General features: G+C 31.6%; 2 protein-coding genes across 2 annotated transcripts in view; one reads left to right on the forward strand and one right to left on the reverse strand.

The window, feature by feature from the left end:
• Nucleotides 1–297: 297 nt before the first annotated feature.
• Nucleotides 298–3,656, reverse strand: LOC118200958 (DDB1- and CUL4-associated factor 5). Its single transcript, XM_035372950.2, has one exon. It carries the CDS (start codon nt 3,502–3,504, stop codon nt 1,312–1,314), a length of 2,193 nt encoding a protein of 730 aa, XP_035228841.1. The 5' UTR covers nt 3,505–3,656; the 3' UTR covers nt 298–1,311.
• Nucleotides 3,657–3,745: 89 nt separating this feature from the next.
• The window catches only part of LOC118200957 (kinesin-like protein KIF11), a 134,347-nt gene continuing 110,685 nt past the window's right edge, over nt 3,746–27,407 (forward strand). Inside the window, exons 1-3 of the mRNA XM_085814769.1 lie at nt 3,746–4,086; nt 18,967–19,108; nt 24,141–24,214. Of these exons, the coding sequence (XP_085670895.1) occupies nt 4,028–4,086; nt 18,967–19,108; nt 24,141–24,214 (275 nt within the window). The 5' untranslated portion in view covers nt 3,746–4,027. The remainder of the gene's footprint in view (nt 4,087–18,966; nt 19,109–24,140; nt 24,215–27,407) is intronic.

Raw genomic sequence — 27,407 nt, forward strand, 5'->3', positions numbered from 1 at the left:
GTTTAGAAAAATAAACAACTGAATTGAAACAAATTTTAAAATGTCAAATTTCTTAAAAAAAGGCAAAATATGTTCATAAATAACATATTAAAATAGCTTAATCTACGACTCCCTTAATTAAAAAATTCTATGAAACACAAAACAGAATTGGATGTTTAAGGGTATTTTGCAGATATGTGGCTTGCACAGAAATCTAACAACAGATTATTTTGAAAACTGTCTTCTAAAAAATGATATTTTTAGGTCTTAAACACATTAAAATAAAGCAAAATGAAGCAACAAATAATCACACATTAAAAAGGTCATCAATAATATATTTCTTGTAATTCAGAAATAACTAATCATTTCTCTGAAATTTTGAGTAAATTTCAACACAATTTATGTAATTAATATGTCTACAAGTTCATTTTTAAGATATTGACTTGCATTCCATATTTGTTTTATTTATTACTAGACAGTCAAAATCCTTTAGATTTCAGTCTCCTAAAAACTCTTCAGCTTTCCTTTTTGTTTTCCGTATTTTATGATACTTCAAAATTCAATAACATCTCCCTCCCCCAAAAAATACTTATCAATATAAAAAAATGAATAAATTTTATACATTTATTGTATGCCAATTCTGGATACAAATATACATTTATTTTTATACAGATGCTTTAAAACAGAGCCTTTTACCAATCCTGTAAAGAATAGTAATATCATCATATGAACATATTAAATTGCTTTGTAAAAGAATTTAATATAATTCTGTAACAGCACTCCTGAACTAATATAAGGAACTCTTGCTATTTCAGTAAAGATTCTTTCCTTCTTACTTTTAACAGCTACAAAATTAACATTTGCATATTTTGCACCGGGTGGATTTTTAATTTATTTAGCTTTACAAATTACATACAGTTGAAATGCACAAATTTTATGTTCCAAGACTTTATGGTTTAAAAATTAATATTTTTATACAAAGATACCATTATTATATATAGATATTCTAGATATTCCAGAATTTTAAAGATCATAATGTGGCAATATTTTTACAATTCACTCCTATTATTTCTTTTACAAATTTTCCTCTTTGGATTAATTAAATATTTTATTATTTTATAAAACTTTCAACAAAAAAACAAGGGGAATCAAACCAAACAGATTATTTTACATATTAAATCTAGAATTTAAACTTAGGCAGAATAAGTAAAATAAATATTCAGAATTTAAGCAACATATACAATACACGCTGAGCTATAAAAGACAAAATGAGCATATAAAAAATTAATTTTTAAGAGTTCAGCATGAATCAAATATTACAATTTCATGAAATTAATCATCATCAAGGTCTTCAGCACTTCTTTTTCGGTAATTCCTACTATTACGCTTAGTACTTTTAGCTGGAAAATAACCAAATGAATTTGAGTTTGTAGCCACAGTGGTAACATCAGTCCCATTTAAACCATTTTGTGTACCATTTGGCAGAACAGTATCAATTTCAGTTGTATCTTTCTTATGAATTGCACCATTACTCATTGATCCAGTTTCATTTTCCTCTGATTTTGATGTCACTACTGGATCAGTTTTGACTTCACTTTCTTCTTTATCACCTTTTACATTTGTATTTACTTCAGTTAACTCTTTGTTTTCATCTGAATCAGAGCTGTGTTCTCCCAAAGTAGCATCTTTATTTAGCTTAGCACGTTTTTTACGCAACATTTTTCTTTTATCCTTAGCTTTCAACAATAAATTAAAAGCCTTCCTACCAATTTCATGATCAATGGCTGAACCTTTCACATTAGTTTCTGAATTCTCATTTTCTCCAGTGATCAATTTACAAGAGTCAGAATGCGCTTCCTTTAATTTAATGCCTATTAATTTACAGTTTCTCCCACTCAACTTCATAGTAGCTCTTGCAGTTCTTAGCATTTGCTCATGGCGTTTCTTTGCTATGAGTTGTGATATTCGATCAAGAGAGGGATCCCCACTTTCCTCAACATCATTTGGCAGAGATGCACAGTGACTGTTAGCTAAAGCTCTTTTTATTATGTATGACAGACTCTGTGCAGCTTGTGTAGCACTAATACTTTGCGGAGCACTAGAATTTTTTTTTGCAGAAATCTTCACTTCATTTTGGTGACTCTCATCATCTGATGAAGATGAAAAACTAGCTGATGGTGAGCCAGATGACTGAACCTCACAGCATGTATTTAACAAATCAGTGGCATCACTAGAATCAGATGTCCAACCTTCTATATCCCGTTGAACCAAAGAGTCAAAGAATGCCATCATTCGAGGATCTTCCTGAACAGAATGATGACTGTAATCATGAGTCATGAACTGTCCACTTTCAAGTACTAAACTGATGTATTCCTCGTGTGAATACACTTTTCTCAGCCCATCTGTACTGGACACATAACCACTATTGTCTTCACTACAAGATATTGGAAATGTACTCCACAATTTTACAATTTTTTCCACCCCTGAAGAGGCTAAAATTCCATAAGTGTTATTGTACCTGACTTGGTTGACAATTGATCTATGACCTCTTAAAACTAAATGAGCTTTACTTACCCAGAACCCTTTTTTTGAATTTGCAGCATCTGGTATCTTCCAAATATACAGTTTAAAATCATCTGAACCAGAAAGCACATATTGGTCTTTATCTCCAGCAAAACAACAACTTTTCATTGTACATGAATTATAATATTCCTGGTGATCAAATTCAGCAGCTGGTAGAACAGAAGTCAGTTCATATAATACAGGTGGAAGCCTTCGTCTTAAAGCTAACAAATGAGTTCCTGTAGAATTAAACCGAACACTCATTGCACTCTGAGATAATAAGGAGCCACCATATTTCATTAAACATACTTTGGGCTTTCTAATATCCCATAAACAAACCCCATCTTTAGCATTAGCTGTAGCAATAAACCTTGGTTCCACAGGATTGTACATTACAGCATGATATGCTGAGGAACATCCTGCAAGTACAAATGGATCATTAGATGTCTGCCTAATATCCCAGATTAAAACACGACCATCGTCGCATGCACTGGCAAAAACATTTTCGTTTACAGGATCAACAGACAAACCATACACCGCTTCATCATGAATAAATACATCCAAAATGTCTGCTGTGTTTACATCATGAAGAATAACTTGCTCGTCATTTCCTGCTGAAAACAACTTTGTATGTGCTGTACTAAATCCTAAGCAAAATATATTACTATTATGCTCCCCTTTCATAGCTTTAGGCTGGTAGGAACCTGACAATGTTTTATCGACGTTCCAAATCAGAACTCTTTTGTCATCACCGCCCGAAACAAGCCATTCGCCATCATTTGAAAATTCAATTGCATTTACGCAACCATAATGGGCATATAAATCTTTACTGTACAGATTTTTACTGAACTTAAATCTAGAATTTATCATTCGCAGTGCCCCCCAACTTTCTCCATAATATTGTTGCCGATTGAGGTAATGTACACCAGACATAAATGTTTGTCTATCGTGTTTCGAGGCCATAATTGACTCAGAAACACTTCTAAGCGATAATTAAAAATATATTACTTTCCAAGAAGAAATGATTTACATTATTCACATACTTCTTCCAACCGTAAACTCTACATGTACTGCACACGTAATTCTCACAACACGCAGTTTCACACTATTCCATTTAACTGTATGAGAGACAGAAGCGCCCTCTATTTCACAATTTTCAGAATGAATGGTTATATCATGCATATATATGTATTAAGATAAATTTATAATCATAATAATAATTGTCGAAACAACTTTTAAATTTTAACAATGCAGCATTAAAATTATTGCTAAAATAATTTAACGAATCACCACGTGATATATGTTGAAAGTGCTGATTGGCTAATATGAGTGCAGTCCGTATAGTATGGGATTCAAACTGCTTTGTGTATGAATGCAGAAAAAGAAATTTTATGTTTGTTGTTCTTTCTGGCTTCTTTACATTTTTACGCAGTAGCGGAAAGTATATTTTATTTCTTTGGTGGTGTGAACATTAGTGACATCGAAAATGAGTAAAAAATCTGAAAATCATAAAAATCAACGAATTCAGGTCTTTGCCCGTTGCAGGTAACCTTTATAGTGTTAATGCTGTGTAATTCTCATCTTTTAAGTTTAAATTTACCATCATTTTAATTAAATCAATCATGATTATGGCTTATGTTTTATGGATTATGGCACTTTTCATGTGACGCAGTTTTTTTTCCCGACATTTAAATTAGTTTATTCATCAGAAGCAGAGTAACGATCTTTTGGTTTGAAACTTGTGTTGATGTCTGAATAAGTGTTTTTTTTTTTTTTTTTTTTTTTTTTTCAGAAATAAACCTGCCTGTCGAAATTTCTTGAGAAATGAATTATTTCCTCGTTTTTGTTTATTGTTCTCATGGTTTCTTAATTATTATTGTGGTTTCTTGAACATCTTAAATTAACTCTTTCAATTGCAGTTTTATTATTTTAAAGAAAAGCTGAGAATGATGATTTCTTGCATTATAAAATGTAAATAGTATGAATCATTCTTAAAAATCGAAAACATCCATATAAGTATTTGTTGCATTAAAAAATGAAGATAAATAAGAAATCTGGTATTTCAGAGCTACCAGAAAACAATATTCGTTGAGTAGTATTTTGATTCTGGTAGTAATGTATTGTTTGTCTGTATATAAAAATTGTGCTTACATTTAAATACTTTGATCTTTATAAAAACTATATTTTCAGCATAATACAAAATTATTAGTAAGGATTATGCTATCAAATGTTTACTTGTAATATTAGAGAACTTTTTTTGTTTTGAAGTCATTGATTCTCTTATTACCATAAATTCTTTGCACTCAGTGAAATATGATCTTTCATTTTATATGGTGATGTGCAAGTTTTATGCAAAGATGTGGCATTATGAAAAATACACATAAACCATCTAAATGTGTTAATTCTTATAAATATCACATTAATTGAATATCAATATTAAGGAATGCACGGTGTTACTTTATAACATTTTGGCATTAGTAATTTATAGTAGCAAAAAATGCAGCATGTAAAAAAAATGTACAAACTAATACAAGATCATTTCACGGAATTTGAACCTGCGATCTTGTAGCCGAGAGTCCAGTGCTGTAATCACAGGGATATGAAAAGGTACAAGCAGAAGTAAAGTCAAAAACAATCTTGAGTAAATACAAACAAATCTTGAATAAAATTTATTTACATTATATGCAGTTGTAATCTAGTGAAGTTACTACTTTGTATTGTGATGTATAGTTTCAGGATATTTATATGGGCTGGTCAGTGGTAAAGTTCTTGAGTGTTTTTTTTTTATATTTCTCTAGAGTATGTTTCACAGTTCTTGTAAAATTTAGATGTGTGAACTAGAATTTTATTATTTATAGGCTTGATCTTGAAACTGAAGTAGTTGACAGAATTTTTTACAAAGCAGGGAAAATTAAGCATGATTCAAAATGCTTTATTTTAGAATTTTTGTAGGGTGTCTATTACTTCTTGTGACAAGAAGTAATAGACATTGTCTATTACTTGTAGTGACACAATTATGCAGATTGCCCCTTTCTATTCTATTGGGAAAAAATCAAGGATAGTGATTGGCTTTTGAGGCAGTTTTTTAATCAAGATTAATGCATTATCTGCAATTAATGCATTATCTGTCAACTTTCACAAATTTTTACAAAAACATTCCCTAATTTTAAGATCTAATGGGTGAGATTATTTTTTGATAGGTTACTTGGGGAAAGTGCAGAATCATCCACTGCTTAGTGCATTTTTAAGAATTGCACAAACTCGGTATGCATACACATCGACCTATTTTCACTTAAAAAAAATCAGAGAATTGCACAAATTCAGATTGTGTACTCCCTTGACTTTGTCCATGTATACATTGATGTATTTTCATTTAAAAAGTCAAAGGAAGTTGACAAAAAATCCAACTCTTGTAAAAAGCACCAAATAAGTGGGCAATTCTGCACTTCACCCGATTACTTTTGGAATTTTTTACAAATCTTGTTAATTTGTTTTTAACAGAGGCATTAAATATTATGCCAGTTTAGTTATTAGTTATCAGATTTGTATTTAAAGCGATACTTTTGACAGACAAGTGGATCACTGTTTACGTTTTGTTGCACTTTTTTGTATTAAAAGCAATTATTTTTCAGTTTCTGAGATGTGAATTACTTTTGTGTTTGCTAAATTTGGCAACTTATCAACATTTTGGTGATTATAAAATCAGGTTGTCTATAGAAGTTTTGGTTTGGCGATTTGTGAATTTCATAATAAATTTTTTTTTAGCAAATATAATGATATTATTACAACAACATTAAAATAACAGAGAACTAAAATTACATTGTAAGAAAACTATCATTATAGTAAAATATTTGTATTTCTGTTTGTTGTTATGTTTTGAAATATCTTTACCTGGCCATTTTCAATATCTTGGTTATGATATATAAACAAGAGGATAAATAACAAGGTAACAGCTGAATTTCTGAATTTCCTTTCAGGAAAAACAAAAAAGCTACTATATTTATGTTATTCTCATTTATCTAATTTTGTATTATAAGTGTATTTCTCTGTAATTCTTTAAATACTTTCAGATTATGTATTAACTTTCTCTCTTAAAATTCATTTTACGATTTAACTGAAAGAGTAGAGTAGACTTTAAGGTACCCATTGTATTATGGCGAAGTTGTTGTTTGATTTATCGCCAAGTTGTTGTTTCATTTATGGTAGCCTAATTAGTTGAATGTTATGAAAACCCTATTGTGATGTAATCCAGTGCATGTTTCTGGGAAATTTTGAATCATGGAATGTTTTGTAAGCGTTTTTCTGGTGTATGTTAAAACCGTTTAGATGGATTTGAATGGGTTTGTAGGAAGAAAGGTTCAGATGGTCACTATGTGAAGCGTTCGATCAGAAAGAGTACCTGGTTTGAAAAAAGTCATTTGAGTATGATTGATATTTTGATGTTTGCATGGCTCTGGGTGTACATAGCGAACTCGAAAATCATGGTGAGTATAGTCAAAAGTCGTTAATCCGGACTCATCGGGACTTTGGCGATTCCGGATTATAGATCATCAGTTTAAATCTGGTAAGATGGCATGCAGAAATTATAAAATTAAAAATATGAAACCGTAATTTATGAAATAAAGAACAATTATGGTCTAAAGGGTATCAAAATTTACAAAAACAAAAAGCTTAATATTTGTTTGTTTACTTTATTAAACATTTCGGTTGATCTTTGGATTATGGTAACTTGGCGAAAATTTGGCGATCAACTCTGCTACAGCAACCCTCTATTTTTTTTTTCGCCGCCATCTCGTCTTCACGAAGTAAAGATATGTTTCTTTTCTTTTTATTTACTGAACACTTTTTCCAACAATCTACTAGCCAAATTACACTTATGCTAGAAATTTTATGTAACAAAACTGCTTAATCATGACAAATATTAACTGCAAAATTGGGAAAAAATGCACAATCACAAACTCCTTGCGCGTTTTTCGGAATAGCACATACACATAAAGCATTTACACGTCGACTTATTTTTACTTAAAAAAAATCCCAGAATTTCACAAAAATGGCATTGCACACACTTTTAACTTTATCCATCCACACTGCTTTTTTCTCATAAATTACAAAAATTTGCACAAAAATTCTGTGAATCTCGGTAAAAAGCACGTATATGAAATAACCTTATCGCGAAAAAGTATATACCCTTTCCAAGGATGAACATTTCCACGTATAAAATAAATAAAATATCCAACAACTGTTACCTCTAAATTATTTATTATATTATAAATGTCACCAACGAATTCATACCGCAAACATTACAAATGGTTACAAATACTTAGTGTCAAATATTTAAATTATTTCCATACACGTTTACCTCAACTGAAACGTATACCAAATTCCTACAAACATAAAATTCACAAAATAACTATCATTTAATTAAAATATCACTAAACCATGTACACGTCGACTTATTTTTACTTAAAAAAAACATCACAGAATTGCACAAAAATGGCGTTGCGCACACTCTTCACTATATCCATGTACACTGCTTTTTTCTCATAAATTAGAAAAGTTTAACGAAAATGCATGAAAATTTTGTGAATCTTTAAATCCGGTAAAAAGAACATATATGAAGTTACCTGATAGCAAAAAGTATATACCCTTTCGAAAGATGAACATTTCCACGTATAAAATAAATAAAATATCCAAAAACTTTTACCTCTAAATTATCTATTATATTATAAACGTCACCAACGAATTCATACTGCAAACATTACAAATGGTTACAAATACTTAGTGTCAAATATTTAAATTATTTCCATACACGTTTACCTCAACTGAAACGTATACCAAATTCCTACAAACATAAAATTCACAAAATAACTATCATTTAATTAAAATATCACTAAACCGTGTACACGTCGACTTATTTTTACTTAAAAAAAATCCCAGAATTGTACAAAAATGGCATTGCGCATACTCTGCATTATATCCATGTACACTGCTTTTTTCTCATAAATTAGAAAAATTTCATGAAAATGCATGAAAATACTCAACGTATTCTACTCAAACGTATTCCAAAATACTACAAACGTATAACTCACAAAATCACATCATTAAATTAAAATATAATTAAATTAAAAAACACTATTTAGAATATAAATAAGCACATACATTAAATTAATAAAAATTAGATTACAATCCTAATTACTTTAAACTAAATCATTGCTAATAACAATTTTCCAATAATATCATATTAATTTATTTACTCCTTACATTTAGAACAATGCATAAAAATAATATCCTCAAATGATTAAAAATACTAACTTACCTAATCTTCAGAATCTTCATTACGTGGCACGCACACTTCCACTATTTCACGCAAGACACAATGAAGCTTAATACAAAATAATATAGTACTACAGTTTTCCGAATTCCCCCCCCTTTTCCGATTAAAGAACTGTAATTCGTCCATTAATGTCACATGACATATCTCATGATCTCTCATTTCCCTCGCACAAAATAATGCGTAATCGGAACTGAGTACTTCTCACATTATTACGAAAGTCCTAGGTAACCTTTATCACCTCCAAAATGTCGCCAAACTACCAGTTACCATATTCCAAAGATCAGCCAACATTTTTTTTTTTACTCAACATTTGGTTGATCTTTAGATTATGGTAACTTGGTGATTTTTTGGCGAAAATTTGGCGACCAACTCTGATACAGCAACCCTCTATTTTTTTTTTTTTCCGCCGCCATTTTGTCTTCACGAAGTAAAGACATGTTTCGTTTCTTTTTATTTACTGAACACTTTTTCCAACAATCTACTAGCCGAATAACACTTATGCTAGAAATTTTATGTAACAAAACTGCTTAATCATGACAAATATTAACTGCAAAATTGGGAAAAAGTGCACAATCGCAAACTCCTTGCGCGTTTTTCAGAATAGTACATACACATAAACCATTTACACGTCGACTCATTTTTACATAACAAAAATCCCAGAATTGCACAAAAATGGCATTGCACACATTCTTAACTTTATCCATCTACACTGCTATTTTCTCATAAATTACAAAAATTTGCACGAAAATGTGAAAATATTCTGTGAATCTTTAAACTCGGTAAAAAGCACATATATGAAATTACCTGATCGCGAAAAAGTATATACCTTTTCCAAAGATGAACATTTCCACGTATAAAATAAATAAAATAACCAAAAACTTGTACCTCTAAATTATCTATTATATTATAAACGTCATCAACGAATTCATACCACAAACATTACAAATGGTTACAAATACCTAGTGTCAAATATTTAAATTATTTCCATGCACGTTTACTTCCACTTCCACTCAAACATATACCAAATTCCTACAAGCATATAATTCACAAAATAACTATCATTTAATTAAAATATAATTAAATTCAAAAACACTACTTAAAATATAAATAAGCACATACGTTAAATTAAAAATTAGCTTACAATCCTAATTACTTTAAACTAAATCATTGCTAATAACAATTTTCCAATAATATCATATTACTTTATTTACTCCTTACATTTAGAACAATGCATAAAAATAATATCCTCAAATAATTAAAAATACTAACTTACCTAATCTTCTTCAGAATCTTGATTACGTGGCCGATAAACTTTTCTTATTTCCTCCGCTAAATAAAAAGGAAGCATATGTGCACCTGTTTCAGGATCTTTAAAATCATACTTATAGTTCACAGCAAGGTACCAGGTAAAATAAATAACTTAATAAAACATCTTTACTTCTATCTCGCACAACCTTAAAAAAACACTTATTACTACCCCTTTCAATCCCACTAAATACCCATTTCGAATTCACTTTAGTTAGGGCCATGGGATCCAAAAATTAACCAACACTGTTTCACACAACACAGAATAAAGCTAAATACAAAATTTCCAGATTTTTTCCAGATTTCCTCCCTTTTATAATTAAAGAACTGTAATTCGTCCATTAATGTCACATGACATATCTCATGATCTCTCATTTCCCTCACACATAATAATGCGTAATCGAAACTGAGTACTTCTCACATTATTACCAAAGTCCTAGGTAGTAACCTTTATCGCCTCCAAAATGTCGCCAAACTACCAGTTACCATATTCCAGAGATCAGCCCAACATTTTTTTCCAACAATCTGTTAGCCGAATTACGCTTATGCTAGAACTTTTATGGAACAAAAGTATTTAATCATGATGAAGATTAAGTGCAAAATTGGGAGAAAGTGCAGAATCGCCCACTGCTTACCACGTTTTTAAGAATTGCACATTCAACACCATATCCATGTACACATTGACCTATTTTCACTTAAAAAGACATCCCAGAATTGCACAAAAATGGCATTGTTCACACTCTTGACTGTATCCATGTACACTGCTAAAGTCCTGGCTAGTAACCTTTATTGCCTTACCAAAATGTCGCCAAACTACCTGTTACCATATTCCAAAGATTAGCCCTTTCTCTTTAATTCTATATAAACAGACATAATTTCTTGTTCAGTTACAAAGTTCCGCTGTTCAAGTCCTGTAATTGCTGTGCCGAGAATACCGACTAACTTGTCAATCAAAATTTTTTCGTTTTCACTAACCTCTCTGTCACTTTCTTCATGCCTTTATCCATTTTTTTGCAGCAGTTCCACTTTTTGTTTGATGGACATCGAAACGTACTTTCACTTTGTAGATCCTTTGGGAGCTCCAGCATCGGAAATTCTATTTGACATAATCGAAAGTTTAAGCTTACTTTTATAAAACTGCTCTAACAGTCTGCAAAAAATAATAAGCCGGATCCAATTCGAAGATTAAGGAACAAAGCAATCTGCAACATTAACTGAAATAGATAATTTTAGCTTATACCGTCCATTATACATTAAATGTGCATGCGTAAACGTATTATACGCTTGCGCACACGCATATGAGTTGCCGTAAAGGTCTTACGCACATGTGTCAACGGGACGCATAGGCAGAAAGTGTGTAGCTTTGAGGTCCGGATTATAGATCATTCCGGATTATGGGTGTCCGAATTAACGACTTTTGACTATATTTGCTTTTGGTAATGCTTAAATGTATAACATGTTTTCCTTTTTTATGTTATTTTATTGTTTGGTTTAAAATGTATTTTATTGAGATTATGTATTTTTTGTTTGCCTATATTGTAGACTTTGGTGCTCCTTTGACTTTTTAAGTGAAAATATATCGATATGTACATGGACAAAGTAAAGGGAGTGCACAATGCAAGTTTGTGCAATTCTGGGATTTTTTTTAAGTGAAAATAGGTCAACGTGTACATGGATAAAGTTAAAAGAGTGTGCAATGCCATTTTTGTGCAATTCGGGAATTTTTTTTATGTGAAACTAGGTCGTTGTGTACATGGATAAAGTCAAAGGAGTGCGCAATGCCATTTTTGTGCAATTCAAGTTTTTTTTTTTTTTTTTTAAAGTAAAAATAAGTCGATGTGTAACATGAATACCGAGTTTGTGCAATTGTTTGTCTTGTTATTTTGGCTTTAGCGTATGTGTAGCGGCGATTTTTATGCAAGCCAAAATAATGAGTCAAAGAATTGCACAAAATCGGTATCCATGTACCGCCAAAAATCGCCAAGGGGTACCCTAAACTATACTTTTACCAACTAAAAAATTCAAAAATCTTCTAGGGTAAAAATCTAGGGGAAAAACTGTGACAAAATGAAATATGTATTAATGATATAGTACTGGACCTCCAGCAACCTTTCTTCTTTCTCTCTCTCTTTCCCCCCCCCTGGTTTGCTTTATGTGTGCAGGTTTGTTTATTTTTTTTAAATGTGTGTGATGTCCTGATTCTTAATTTCACTTCAGCACTAAATAATATGCCTCAGTATTAAAGAAACAATAATTTATGATAAATCAATATGTAATCATCAGTAATTTGTCTCCACTCCGCTTTGCTTGCTCTGCATCTCAAACTGAAACACTGTTGATTTTACGCCTATTGAGTGACTTACATTCCTGACGCCAATCTGACAAGTCATTATGCATTATTTTTTTGCTGTCACATACGCATGACTATCAAAACATGACAGCTTCAGAGATGACTCATGCAGTAATATCTAAGAAATTGTCTTTTAAATATGAGTAATTGGATACCAAACAGCATATTAGTCTTTTATGTTGACATTGCATTTGGTTATGATTAAACATTTCAGGTAAAAATGCTGCAAAGCGTCGAGTGTGTTGACAAGAAAAATTTAACATAAATTTCTTTAAAAAAAAAGTATGTAAATGATATTCGTAGGCTAAAAGATTACATTTTTCTCTGTTTTAATTAATAATAACCAATTTGTTATGTATGTATGTGAATTAATTCAGAACTCAAGTAAGCCTTAAGCATATGTGGGAAATAGATTTAAATATAAGGCTGTAGTGTAGAATTGAGCGTCCCTTTGATTAGCAACAAATTTTGTTACATTTTGGCGATGAACCTCATTTCTCGTTACCATGATAGTTTTAGCTTCCTGATTTTTTTTAAATGAAAATATATTAATGTGTACTTGGACAAAGTTAAGGCAGTGCACAATGCTTAGTTTGTGCAATTGTCTGGTGCTTTTTTTAATTGAAAATAAATTGCTGTGCACATGGACACAGAGTTTGTGCAGTTCTATGTCTTTTTATTTTGGTTTTGTGTAGTGGCCGTTTTGAAATTGTGCCTTCTTGGCGTCAATAAAGAACCTCCAAAAAACAAAGGTCACCCAATTGTAAACTTTTACCAAATATAATAAGTAAGGGAAATAATGTATGAGGTAGGTGCATGAGAAAATTTAACAGACTGCTTGTCTCTAATATCCAGTATTGCACAGTAAACTCTAGCTGTCTTTATGATGATAGCTATGAATTTAGAGATTTCAGATATTGCAAACAAAAAGCAAAATTTTCTAGTTAACTAGTTAATTTGTGAAGAATTGGTAATAAAAGTTACTCGGAAGTTTTTCAAAGTGATGACTATCATCAGTCTACTAACAAATGACAAAATCTGTAGTATGGTTCTAAATCCAGAAAATATCGCTACTGGTAGTGAAAAATATTTATTTTAGGGCCATATCAAAGTAGATTATATCTTGATGATTAATTAAATTAAAAACTTTAAAAAAATTTTACTTTGTTGCAGTTTTAGAGCATTTATTTTTTGGTACTTACGTATGTGGAGATTCGATTAAAGTTGTGTTACTAAGGGATTCTGAAGGAATGGATGTCTCTTTATTTAACAAACAACTAGTGTTCAACCCAATTTGTTTTTGCGTTTTGTAAAAAGGCTTTCCTTAATTTCTACTATTTTAAGCTTTCCAATTTTATCAAAAGCTTTATTTAATATGCTGTGAGTATAAATTTCATGCAGGTAATTGTTTCATTATTGTTGTAATAATGGTCAACTCTTTTTCAACCATATTTAGCTGACCATAAACTTCTTTCATAGTAAGATTCCATAACTTTGAAATTAATATTCTGCTTTTCTGAGTTCTGAATAAATAAATTCCCGCACATATTTAAGACAGCCAGAGCCAATGCTAGACACTACACCCCACCCTGAAATTCTTCCGCAAAAGCTCCGGCACTGGTCCTATCCGTAACTGAATATCGAATCATTATTGTTTTAATTCAAATAGCACTAAATGTTATCTTTTGATCTATGAGTATCATTGAGAAAAATCTATTTTTTGCATATGGAAAGAAATTTCTCCTTATCAGCATACTCAACAGTACAGTTAGCTAAAGTCTGTAATAATCCCCAAGCATAATGGCAATGTAAAAGATTACCAAGCTCTTTGATATCTGATAATTAATATTAAAACATAAAAGTGTTTGGCTGTGTGAATCATTTATCAAGCTGCAGTGCACTGATAATGCATATGTGATGAAAGCAAAAAAATAATAAAGAACGATTTGACAGGCTGGCATCGGTACCAAAGTGAAATTGAGAATCAAGACTCTTCACATGTTTATTGTAAAAAACTATTAAACGTGCAAGCATAAAGCATGCAAGAAAAAGGTTCTGTTGATTTAGAAGTTCAGATTTCGGATCATTCTGGATACTAGACATCTGGATTTTAGACATTGTACTGTATAAGTATACTCGCTGTTTATTTAAGACAGGAGAGAAATGTGCAGGGTACAAATGCATGATTACTACAGAATGCACTCAAAATTAGCCAGCATGCATTACATTGCAAAATGTCTACAATGCAATTCTACGCGCTCACCAGTGTCGTATACGTAATTTTTAAGTAATTATTTAATTTATTTTAAAAAGTTAAAACATCATGTATTACCTGGAATGCTACCTTGCAGCCCCAAGGGGAACAAGTACCCCTGGTTGAAAACCCCTACTGTAGTACATAAGGCTTAGATTAGGCTAGCTGTTATTTAGGAATGCAAATTTCAGCTTTTCTCCTTTCTACCATATTTACTAGACCTACACTTGAAATGATACTACTATGGAAATATTACTACAGTTTTTGAAACCAAAAGAAATAATTTCGTTTGGATTCAAGAACAGTTGTCAATTTAGAATGTCATTCTGTTGAGGACTGGTTTGAAGGCTGTGACAAGATGACTTCCCTAGTGGAATTTGACACTAACAGATAGCTGTATGAAATTGCGACAAATTACATGAAAAACTGAGAAAGTAATTTTAGAAATTTAATTTAAAAAGTGTGTATTTTTTAATGTTTCTTATTAAAAGCTTGCAGTGAGGAAAAATTCTCGATTCACCATTGTATCTTTAAACGTTTATTCATGTCCACGTTCTTCAATACATGGTACAGTGTGGTGCATGAAAAACTGCCTGTCTCTTTTGAGTGCAGGTATATACAGTGATACACTTTTAAATAAATAAATATACATTTGCAAAGATCTGAAGTGATCTTGTACAGCAATGCAGTGTGTGCAGTAGCATGTCATACGCATGATGCAATTTTGTGACATTGTCTCACGATTTCATTATGAACACTCACCTTGAAGTCTTCTAATGTTTTTTTGGTACTATTCCGTTTTGAGGACCGTAAAAAATCGCCAAACTATTGTTGATGCTAGTGCTGCCAAAAATAATTACGGCAACCCTACCGCAAGAAAGGAAGTATAATAGTAAATAACTATCTGAAATTATTGTTTTAATTTAGATGAAAGGTTAATTTCATATAATATTTTTTTGTTATTATAATTTATATAAAAAAGGCTAAACATAACTGAATGGAAGCATAAGAGTAAATAACTTTTTCAGATCATTATTATAATTTATATAAAAAAGGCTAAATATAACTGAATGGATTCCTGCATCGCTATTTCACTACCGAGTTATTGCTAAAGCATAATTTCATCTCGTTGGTTGTTCGAACATAATTTTCTAAAATGAATGATGCCTTTTCTTTGGAAATATTCTATTGCAGACTTTTCGCCATGTGCAATTTCCAAATTGATAAATCCGTAGGATATCAAAAAAGGATTTAATAATTAAACTAGTATTTCAATGGCGTCTTAAGATATATAGAACTGTCTAAACTTACGCAATTTGAAATCAGCACATACGCTAGATTTAGCTTGCTGTTAAATGGGCACATTTGCTAGATTTGGAGCTTTTGCGCATACATTTTCGCTGCAATTTTTTTAAGGTCCTCAAAACGGAATAGTACCGTTTTTTTATCCTCTGCTTTTCAAACTACCCCACAGATAAAAGTCACAGGTGGATTTGCCCAAAGATATTCATATGTGCATCAGTGCTCACCATTGTCTTAAAAAATATGGAACTCACAATCTTAGATGGAAGACTGCAGTATACCGTAACTTTTTTAGGTACTTTTCCGTTTTGCCGGCGCAGGCGTTAAAAGTCGCCAATAATGGTACAATCGATGCCAAACATAATATCTTCGCTGGTAACCTTTAATGCCCCATTTTCAAAACAATTGGCAGCCCTTTCTTGTCAGATTGATTGTTTCTTTCAATACTGGCATACAATTACATAGAAATTTTACCAGATAGTTCAATTTTATACCGTAAGGCCATTCGTGGTAATTAAGTCAATTAAGATGCAATCACCCCTCTCACCCAAAGGCGAAAATATAGAAAAGGCAAAGTCAAGGGTTAAATTCATCAATTCTAATGAGAATGCACTAGCAAAGTAAAGCACTACGCTTTTACATAATTTCTGAGCAAAGCTATTCATACGAACTGAAATAATTCTTGCATTTAAACTTATATTCCAAATTAAGATTTAACTTAAAATTAATGTAGATAATTACTGAAAGAAATAGATTTTTGTAGCATGGTTTACATGAGATCAGATCACTTGGGGTCAGGTGATATGAAAAGGCGAATTAGAATGTTGAACCCTGAAAGCATAGTAAGTTCTTAAATTAATGTCTTTTTACAAATTTATTGTCTTTATTTATTGGCTTTTTACAAAATTTTAAATGATATTAAAATGTTTATGCCTTCAAAATAAAAAATTCTTAGAACTAAAATTTGTTAACATTTTTTATGTGTACACTATGTGTTGTTACCAATAAAGTCTGCTTGGTGAGATTTGCGCCGGCGAAACGGTAAAGTACCCTTATTTATGAGGGAAAAGTTCCTGATAAAACATATAAAGATTGTTTGCTGGAGTCTAGGAGTGAAACCTGTCTTTAGTCTTTCATGAAACACAATAGTATGTGTAGCAATTCTCTCATAATTGAAGTACTTACGTGCAGTAGTGCACACATTTTCTCTTGTTTTCTTCTCTCAGTAGTTAGACACATATTATTCTGTAGGTCATCATCTGTAGGTTGTATAAAATTCATTGTCAACATCCTTGATTATGGCAATTATACAAATAGACAGGACTCTATTCTTTTTCACACTTCCAAGTGACCACCCGAGCACCATGTTTTTACTGAATCTCGAATACTTCTTTTTCTAGGAGGCCAACATTAGCAAACTTCTTTGTAAAAATATCGCACATTTCCTTAATGGAACCGATACTCATGTCCACCTCTACTGTTGGAATTCTTTGTTGAAGAGACTGTGTCTCGCTGAACTCTTTCACATGTCTTCATGGATTTCACACTGACAATGGGATAGTCTACAAGAATTGAGCAATGAAATTGGTGACAAAAGTTAGTCTCACTATGAACTTGTGCTTACCAATTTCGTGTGCGCATTGTAGCATCTGTCTGTATACTCATATAGGCTAATTTTTGTGTGCCACATTGTTTAAATTGATGCTAATAAATTTAAAAGCTCATTCAAACTGAATAGCAAAACTTCTCTCTCTCTGTAATTCTTCCCTTTAAACTTCCAGCACGCGCGTTGGCAGCTTGGCAGTTTTACATGAGCATGCGCGCATCGTATTTTTTATGACATCCATTATTTTACCGTTTTTGGCATGAAAAATGATAGAAATGAGTGAATATTGATAATATATTTGTTAAGAAATAAAATAGTAATTGCAAAATACAAATGATATTACATTCAAATATAAGTAAATTATTTTTATGTTGGGGAGGTGGAAATGCAATGATGTATTTCATTATAGAAAATTTTAAATTTAATATTTAATAATTATATTTTAAAATTGAAGCTAATTTTAATATTCATCAAAGACAAGTATAGACAATAAAAAAGGAAAACACCATGGTAGGAAAAAAAGTAAGTTTAACATTACTTACTTCTGCAAGGAAATTTACTTCTTATTGGTTACAAGAATGTACTTTGAACTATTTTTAATGTTTTTATTTATTTCAAAAAAGTAGAAATAAAAGAAAATAAGGAATGAAAATCGCTATTGTTCTTCCATCCAAAGGTTTCTTTGTCTTCCTTTTCTTCATCAGATAATTCTTGAAGAATCCGAGCAAAATCAGCTGGTTGCACATATTTTTTTTGCCATGAAAACTGATATAAAATTTACAGAGCCATATGTATTCAAATTAAAATAATACATGGCAATTAATAACACAAAACTACAAAATATTTGAGAAAAAAATTATTTTCCGAATTTTAAAACACGACCACATGTGTGTCGAAACTCTTATGAAAAAGCTGCCACGTAGCACAAAAGCCCAGTTAAAAAAAAAACTTTGAATGACTTCCTCTTGGCACATTCCATGATGTGGGGAAGGGTAGAAAGGAGAAATAGAAATGACCTTTAGAGGTCTCAGCTTCGGTATGTAAAAAATGTGCATTAAAAACTGAATTTGTCGTAAATTTTGCGCATACGCATGTGCTAGAAGGTTAATGACACATCGTAATTTTATAACATAGGACTGGCACCTTTTTATGTGTAGAGTATGTTAAACTTCCTGAATAAATATGTGTTCTTTTTGTGTGCGTATTTTAAAATGTCAGTATACAGTTGAGCTTTATTTGCCTAAAATTTTTGTTTATCTTTTTTCAAAATCTAGGCCTTTAAATAATATTGAACGTAAACAGTTCTGTACATCAGTGGTGGAAGTTATACCAGAAAAAAAAGAAATTGTAGTAAAGGACAGAAATTCAACTAGAGAATTCTTTTTTGACAAGGTATTTCCTCCTGATACAAAACAAGTAAGTTGATTCTTTGAAATTCTATTCTTTGTGTTTTAGCATTCTGGCAAGATGTAGCTATCCAAATTATTTGTAGAGTCTTTCATAGTCTTATATCTTTCTTGTAAGCTATATTGTAGTTTAATAATAGCACAGCTGAAACTTAATTGAAATTCAAACCAGTTTTATTCTATTTAATCTTGTAATCTCAAATTCAATTTGATTAAATGTTATTTTTTATAGTGCTTATTATGCAGTATAATTAAACACTGTACTTACAATTAATTTTAAATCATGTATATTTGCATCAAGGTGACTCAAAATTTGGTACCTTCTGATTATCTGCTTCTCTCCCTGAAAAATTGCCAACTCATTTTCGATTAGTTTTTCACCAAACTTTTAAGTGAAGAGCAATGGTCTTTTGAAAATGGCAGAACACAGGATTCTATAAAAGAACAACAAATCAATAAAATTTAAGAAGAATCTATAATAAAACGCTTCAAGAAATTCTTATATACCATAATTTCCGGAAGAAACATCACAGCATTTACATGTTTAAAACTTAAATTTTCAGTGGGTGCGGCGCTTACGTGCACTTAAAAAAATATTTTATAAGATGTCATTGTACATAGCTTGGATGACCTTGGTGATCTTCCCACACAAAAGAACACTCATTTGCTTTCTGAGAACTTTATTTTGTTTACAATTTTTCCCTTGAATGGACCTGCCTTATTTACTCTAAACAAGATCTTGGAACAATGACATTCTTTCAAATGAGGAGTCTCATCAGTTTGAATAATCTTCCAGAACCCATTATCTCACTGGCTCTCCCCTTTCCATCATAAATCAGTTGTATTTTCAAATGTGGATATGATTTTACATGTGTTGCAATAACGAACTCCAATATGTTCCCCATTCAGCACGAATCAATTCTTCTTAGCATTCTTCCAGATACAGATCCTGTCAACTTTGGTATGAATACTTGTTGCATAATTTCTAAGTAAGAAGGAAGCGGGGAAATTTTTGAAAATGGCACCTGAACGGTACTGAAGATGTACTACTAATTTTAGCAGTATATCTTCTGTATCTGTATTTTGGAAATAGAGCAGCAGCTCGAGAATTTGAATTGCACGAGAGATGCATTTGATGTTGGAGGACTGAAAAAGAACTTTAAAATTTGCCACAACAGAAACGAGCCAAAAGAAGTAATACTGTATGGTGGCCAAATCTAGAGAACGACCTTGCAAATGGGATAAAGGAGCAACGAGGAAAAAGAATGGCAATTTCGGCTATATTGCTAGCAAGCAAAATTTATAGTGAAGTAAACGTAAATGGCTTCAAAGGAGGGCTTTGCTTGTTTAGCAGATTCAGAAAAATAAATAATATTTCTGTGCGTACTAGAACAACGGTCGGGAAACAATTACCAACAGACTGGCAGCATAAAAAAGCATCTTTTCATAAAATATTTGCCAGATATTATTGACAAGAGAAAACTTCTTCCATCACAGATAATAAATATGGATAAAACGGCTTTAGCTTTTGACTCTCTTGCAAATACGTAGCAAAATACTTAGAGCATATTATGAAGAAATTGCAAAGAAAATATTGTGAATAACTGCAGGGTTCAAAGAAGCTGGAATTATATCCCTAGATAAAGAGACAGTAAACCAAGAGGATGAATGTAATGATATGAAAGACTTGGATCGTGGACATCTTCATGGTTTGCTAAATCGTTTTAATTCAGATAGTGAAGAATCAGATTTTAATGGTGTCATTTGATGTACAGGTTGCTGTAATTCTTTTTGTAAGGAAAAATAAAATTCAAAATTTTCTTCTGTCATTCAATTTAATGTCTCGTTATTGTGATATTTTTTATAACTTAGTATGAGTATTGCATGCATGGACTTCTTTAGAGGGTAAATATATTAGAATATAATTAAAGAAAATAATTCTTTAGTGGGTAAATATATTAGAATATAGTTAAAGAAAATAATTCTTTAGTGGGTAAATATAAATTCATACTAAGTACATTTGGGAACGTTCATTATGGATATTTGCTTTATGTAATTTTTACTAGTTCATTATGTATGTTTCTTGCATTTTTAGTTTCATTAATTGGTTGCTATTTTATGTAATTTTCAGCACACCGCTATTTTTTTTAAAAGGCTACTGAGTTTCTTGTGTTAACTTGGTGAAAAAGTAACCGCCAACAACTGGGAAATTTGTGGGATGGTTGGGAAAATAATACAATCGAACCAAACAAGTGCATATACGCATTGTATCATTTTTGAAGTCAACTTATGGAAAATTCAAAGGTCGGCAATGTTTATTTGTCTTATGTAAATTTCTACAGCTCTTTTACATTTTTCATCTAGTAGATCTGCTGAGAAATTAAGCAGAAGCAAATGCATTGTTTTCAAGCGTATGATTTTTCTTTCAAAATTATGACTGTTCCAGTTCTTTCATAATGAAATTGTACACAACAGAAGATATACAGTGGAACTGTTGTGCCAACAGAATTTTAGAATAAGAGCTGGAAACTGATTCAAGAGAAGTCACTTGCCTTTTTATTTTAGTAGAATTCACATGGAGGCTCATAATCAGATGTAATTCTGAATTCGACTGCCAAATAAGGCTTGCCAAGAATTAAAAATTGTGTTTTGTTGATCTGCTGATGTCAAAAAAAAAAAAAAAAAAAAAAAAAAAAAAAAAAAAAAAAAGGTGTGAATAGCTTGTTGACGATGGTTGGCAGGTGCTAATTAGTATACAATATCTGTTAACCATTGGGTCAAGGTAATCTCATAATACTAAAAAGCTGCAAGCATAAATGTCTTTCATTTGTACTTTTATTTATGAAGTAAGGATGAAATATAATAGAAAAGTTAAAAGAAAATAACTCACAGTATTCTGTGAGGTAGACTGCCAAATCTCAGGATAATCATTGGACCTATAATCATTATTCTTTCCTGTGAAAAATTAGTCTTAACAGAGTATGGAAGAGAAAGAAAATTCTGGACTAGTAGCTGCAAGCAGTATTTTAATTCTGGGCAAAGTAGTATTAGTAGTTAGGAATTCTAAGCTGCAAGGAAATTGCTGATGTTGATGAGTGAATGACGCAAGATAAACATGATCACTTTCTAGAAGACACTGAAACTGTTGCATTGACAGAAGAAACACGAAGAATCAGAAGCTGTTTAAGTGAAAGATGAGGAAGAAGTTTTAAGGGGGGCTCACACTGAAGGTCACTGAAAAATAATGCAGAAGCGTTATTTGTAAGAACTTTTATATTTGCCAATTTTTTACTGCATCATTTGATGTAGCAGCATGGAAAAGGAATAATTGTTATGAGAGCATGAAGAAAGAATAAGTATTGCCAGATTTTCTTTCGAGAAGGTCTTATTATTTTGTCTTTAGGTCTCTAGTGTTTTCTATGCTTTTTTCATAGCACAATATTTTTTGCTAGCTTATATATTTTTTTTCGCTCTTTATGCATTAAAGGTATTTAACAGATGAATATTTAGCAGTGTATTATGAGTTCTATGCAGTTTTAATAGATCAGTTTGTACCAGAATATTACAAAATGTCCAGCTTGGATTCCATAAAACTTAATTTTGGTTATTCTGTATAAAACCATAGTTAATGTTACACTTTTGACTAGTTTCAATAGTAGAAAATTAGCATTAATTTTAATAAAAATAGTTAAAAATTTTTGGTAACACAGGGAAGAATGACACCTCAAGTAACTCTGAGGGGAAAAAATATTATTTGGGATAATTTTTTTTATTTTTAGCAATTAAGTATTTCTATTTTCTTTAGCTGCAATAGAAGAAGCATTAGCTTCTTGTATATTTAAACTAGTCAGTCATAAGGCATTTTTAAAAGACAAGAAGTGTATAAAGATAAAATCAACATCGTAACTTATTCTTAAACCATACGTACATCTCGTAACAGATTATCATACTGCTAAGTACCTATCTTTATCTTTTAAAATGTGAATAGAACGACAACTAGAGCTAGCTGTTGCCATTTCTCAGTAGATTTTCTGTCTATTTACAATAAATAATTTACAGTCCTGCTTATTGAAGGTAATTACATTCAGTATCTGAAAGTACTTCTATTAAAATGAGCTTTGCACCCCCCAAATTTTTTTTTAGTTTCCACTCATTTGTCAACTCTATTGCCAGTGTTATAATAATGTTATCTTGCGCAATTTTACTGTCAAGTTGTGAAGTAATATTCAACCAGAACCCTGTAGTCTTCTCATAAAATATGTATATTGGTGGTTTTGACACCTGTACATTTACAAATCAGGATCAGTTGTAAGTTTTCTTAAACAAAACATTACATGTGACAAATCCACTTTATATGAACTGAAAAAAAATTCCAACATACAATGGAAAATATTCTGTTTTAATGCAAGTGCCAAAAATTGTGAAAGATTGTTAGTCAGAATTGTGTAGTTGTTGATAATATTCGCAACTATGACTTGCCTGGTAGGGAAAAATTTAACTATCCTCAAAATTTCACTAAGTGATAATAGATTCCTTCCTATTGTAGCATTATTGATCTTATTTTAATTAAGGCTTCTTTTAGTATCTCTATCATAAATTGCAAGGAAAGATCACTTATAAACTAAAATTTGTTTTGAAATTAAAGAAAAACTTTCTAAAAGTTTGGCATTTAAACTAAATCTTTAATCTGCTGATTACGTACTCCCACCCCCATTTTTTTTTTTTTTTTTTTTTTTTTTTTTTTTTCAAAAATTATTTTCAAGATCAGTTAGTTTTTTGGGGGTGGGGCTGAGAGTTAAGTTTTTTGCTTTAGCTTATGCCTTATATTTGTGTATGTAATGGGAGACACAAAACTTCTTTTTGCTTCTCCCCTTCTTTTTTTAAAGTTAATATGGGTTTACAACTGGTTCCTTATAACTTATATGACAGTTATTTTACTTTTCTTTCTCAGTATACATACATAAAAATTTTATTGAAATTGTTTAATCAAGATATATTTACATTAAAGCTTTATATCAGCAAACTATGCATTAATTTTATAGATATCTGTGTACAAAGCTGTTGTTGGACCACTGATTCAGGAAGTTCTGATGGGTTATAATTGTACTGTTTTTGCGTAAGTAATGTTTATTTGAATTTGCAATACTTTTCTGTTATGCACTTACCATGTACTTAGATGGGTTTTTAATTGTAAACACACACACGGTTTGGTCCTCAGATCGTGCTTCATAGAGTATCAGAGAGTATCATTCACAGGCACATATGTGTATATAAAGCCAAACTAAAACATGTGGCAGGGCATCAGAAATTATATGCAAAGGATTTCTAGACAAATTTTTGATTTTCCAATTTAGATATTACATTGGTGCTATTAGTAGATATTGTTAGATAAAGCTGATGCTAAAGCAAAGTTTAAAGTTTAAAGAAATTAAACATTTAGCAGTAGTAGCAATAAAAGCTCCCTGAGATATGTTGTGCAGACATTGAAGACAATAAAAGATTTTGAACTTAACCAATTTACTAACAATATAATAAAGAATAAAAACACAGAAAATAAATTTCAACAATATCAGAGTCTTAGGAAAAATATAATATAACCATCATTCATCAAATAATATTTTTACCTGGTCTCCAAAACACTGGCATTCAATACAAATAAAATGTCCTAAACAGTAATTAAGCGGCCTCAAAATAAAGTTGGCTACATATTCAATAAGTTCATGATCAATGGTCAAGAAAAACACCTGAAAATTTAAATGAAGTTCTTGAAAACACTTAAAACCGGCCTAACTCCGTTTGCACGAGGAATCGCCGCTCACGTGTTTTAAATTGCCGCCTTCATTGAAGAACATGGATGCCGCCCACGGCAGTCACTCACATGGTAGCCTCTGGAACCAAGGAACTTTATTCAGGAACAGCCATCCCGCAAATCGGAACCAAGGCACTTTATTCACCGGACTGCATGCATCCTTCTGTAGGGGCTGAAAACCGCCCACTCAAGTGCCAGGAAAGCAGGAACTAGAAGGGGGAGAACTAGAAGCGACGTGGGATACTTATAGCAGAAGTAGGAATGACGTCATCTTACGGCAACCAATCAGCTATCGGCACGAATCGGCTTTTCAGATGACGTAACATCACGTTTCGTTTTTGCATCTCGATTAGGTTGAAACAGTCCGTTCTCAATGCAAACAGTGGCAGCAAGAAAAAAAAGTAGAAGTAACTACTATATTACTTTAAAATAAGAACTAAACTAAATAAACATTTCAAGGAGGAGAGATGATGCAGTAAAAGGTTTACAATAAACTATATTTTCCAACAAAAGCCATAAGGCTTTGTGAAAGAACCAAAAGCAACAAATGTATACTTGCAATTTTTATGAGTACCGTAATTTCGCACGTATAGTCCGCATACACGATGTTATATAAAAAAATTTCAAAAATCGTCAGATAGTCCGCGGACTTTACGTCCGAAATTACGTTTTTTTAATACGGCAATATTCCTATGCTTTTTAAATACATCTTTTTGTTTGCACCAATTTCTCACCGCTTTCTCGTCCACTTCAAAATAACGGGGTAAAATCCTAGTATACGGTGCAGCCTTGGCGTGACTTTGAAAATTATCACCAACACCAAAAATGATCCAAAGATCGTCTATATATATACTATACACCCATAGTATATGTATATACGCACATAGTATATATACTATATACATAGTATATACTATGTTTAACTATATATTTTCTTTGAATGACCCGTTAACTACACATCGTATATGTCCCGTTTTCACTGCTCATCATAAATTCGCCAAAAGTAGCCAAATCCCGGGTGCACCGGATACTAGGATTAAATCAATAACAGCCTGCTTCTCTATTTCCATTTTTTTCAGCTTTCTCAACTACCTTGAGTTTAACTCAGCAGTAAAACTCCGGCGATGTTTCATCAACGTTATCGAAGATGAAAGACAAAATACTGTGCAACGTGCTATCCTCATAAGTGGGTAATGAAATGTGACCTTCGGCCCCACTCACTCGGTGTTGCCAAACCACGCTATAAGTAAATGAATCACGCTTTTTTTCCGTACTACAGGTACTTGCTACTATGGCTCCTGAAAATCGAGCTGACGCATCAACTACTTTCCCCCTTCCCAGCAGTTGCGTTAAGTGAGTGCTCATACAAGACTTTCTTTGGCTCATATCCCGGCATCGCTTGATGCGCCAGCCTGGATTTTAGGAGCTCTACTTGCTACTACTCATTCGTTCTGCACTATGCTCTATGGTGCACTATGCTCTATGCTCTATGGTTTACTATCGATACGATATATACGAATGTTTTCTTGGAATCTCTTGCATTTTTTATATTTGATCATCGGCAGTTCACGACAGCGCGTTTTTTAAATTTCAACGATTTTAACCGTGAACAACCAGCGTATTGGTGGATAGTCCGCAGCTTCAAAAATTCGCATTTTAAACACAGATAGTTGGTGGACTATACGTGCGAAATTACGGTACTTTGGAGTGGTCCTAAATTATCTTTGTGACGCGTATGAAATGGTACATCTTGTTTGGGTATAGCATACTTTCTTGTTTTCCTCATTTATATTTAATTAACGCGAGGGACAAGTTTAATTAATACAAGTTTGCAATATAGTTACAATTTTGTCTTTATGTTTAGGTATATAAAATTAGTGTTTGATGAGTACTTCAGTTCATTTAGAAGCGAAATGTTCACAAAGATCTGCATCCTTAATTATATTGGTTTGCACTGATTTTGGAACAACAAGTAATTCATTACCATCTTCAAATTTAACACAATTTTATTAGATCTAACACAATAATAATCATGAGTCATCATAACATTTAAGACTTCTTTGAATATTTGAATGGATCATCTTGCTCTTGAGCATTTTTGTATTTTCAAAATGAGGCTATCTTGAGTAATGACCATCACAGGGATCTGTTCAGTGTACCAATATGTGTGAATCATTTTCCCTTTCGGTATTTTATTTTGCAGTTGAAATCTTCTATCGTTGCCTAATGTGCTATTTGTCTTCATAGTCATTTTGAAACTATGAAGACAAATAGCACGTGCTTTCGTCTTCATAGTCATTTTGAAAGTGTTAGAGTCAGTAATAATTTTAAAGTGTTTGCATAAAAGATAAACTCTAAATTTTTCAAAACTTAAATTATAGCTAATGTTTCAAGTTCATATCTTGAATTACAGTTAATATCTCAAGCTTCAGCATCACATCTTTTGTTCATGTAATAAACAGAATGTAGGCAATTATCAGTTATAAATCTTTGCATAAGA

This window comes from Stegodyphus dumicola, chromosome 4, assembly GCF_044657685.1.
Source record: "Stegodyphus dumicola isolate Sdum_Otavi_A_Nest chromosome 4, ASM4465768v1".
NCBI lineage: Eukaryota > Metazoa > Arthropoda > Arachnida > Araneae > Eresidae > Stegodyphus > Stegodyphus dumicola.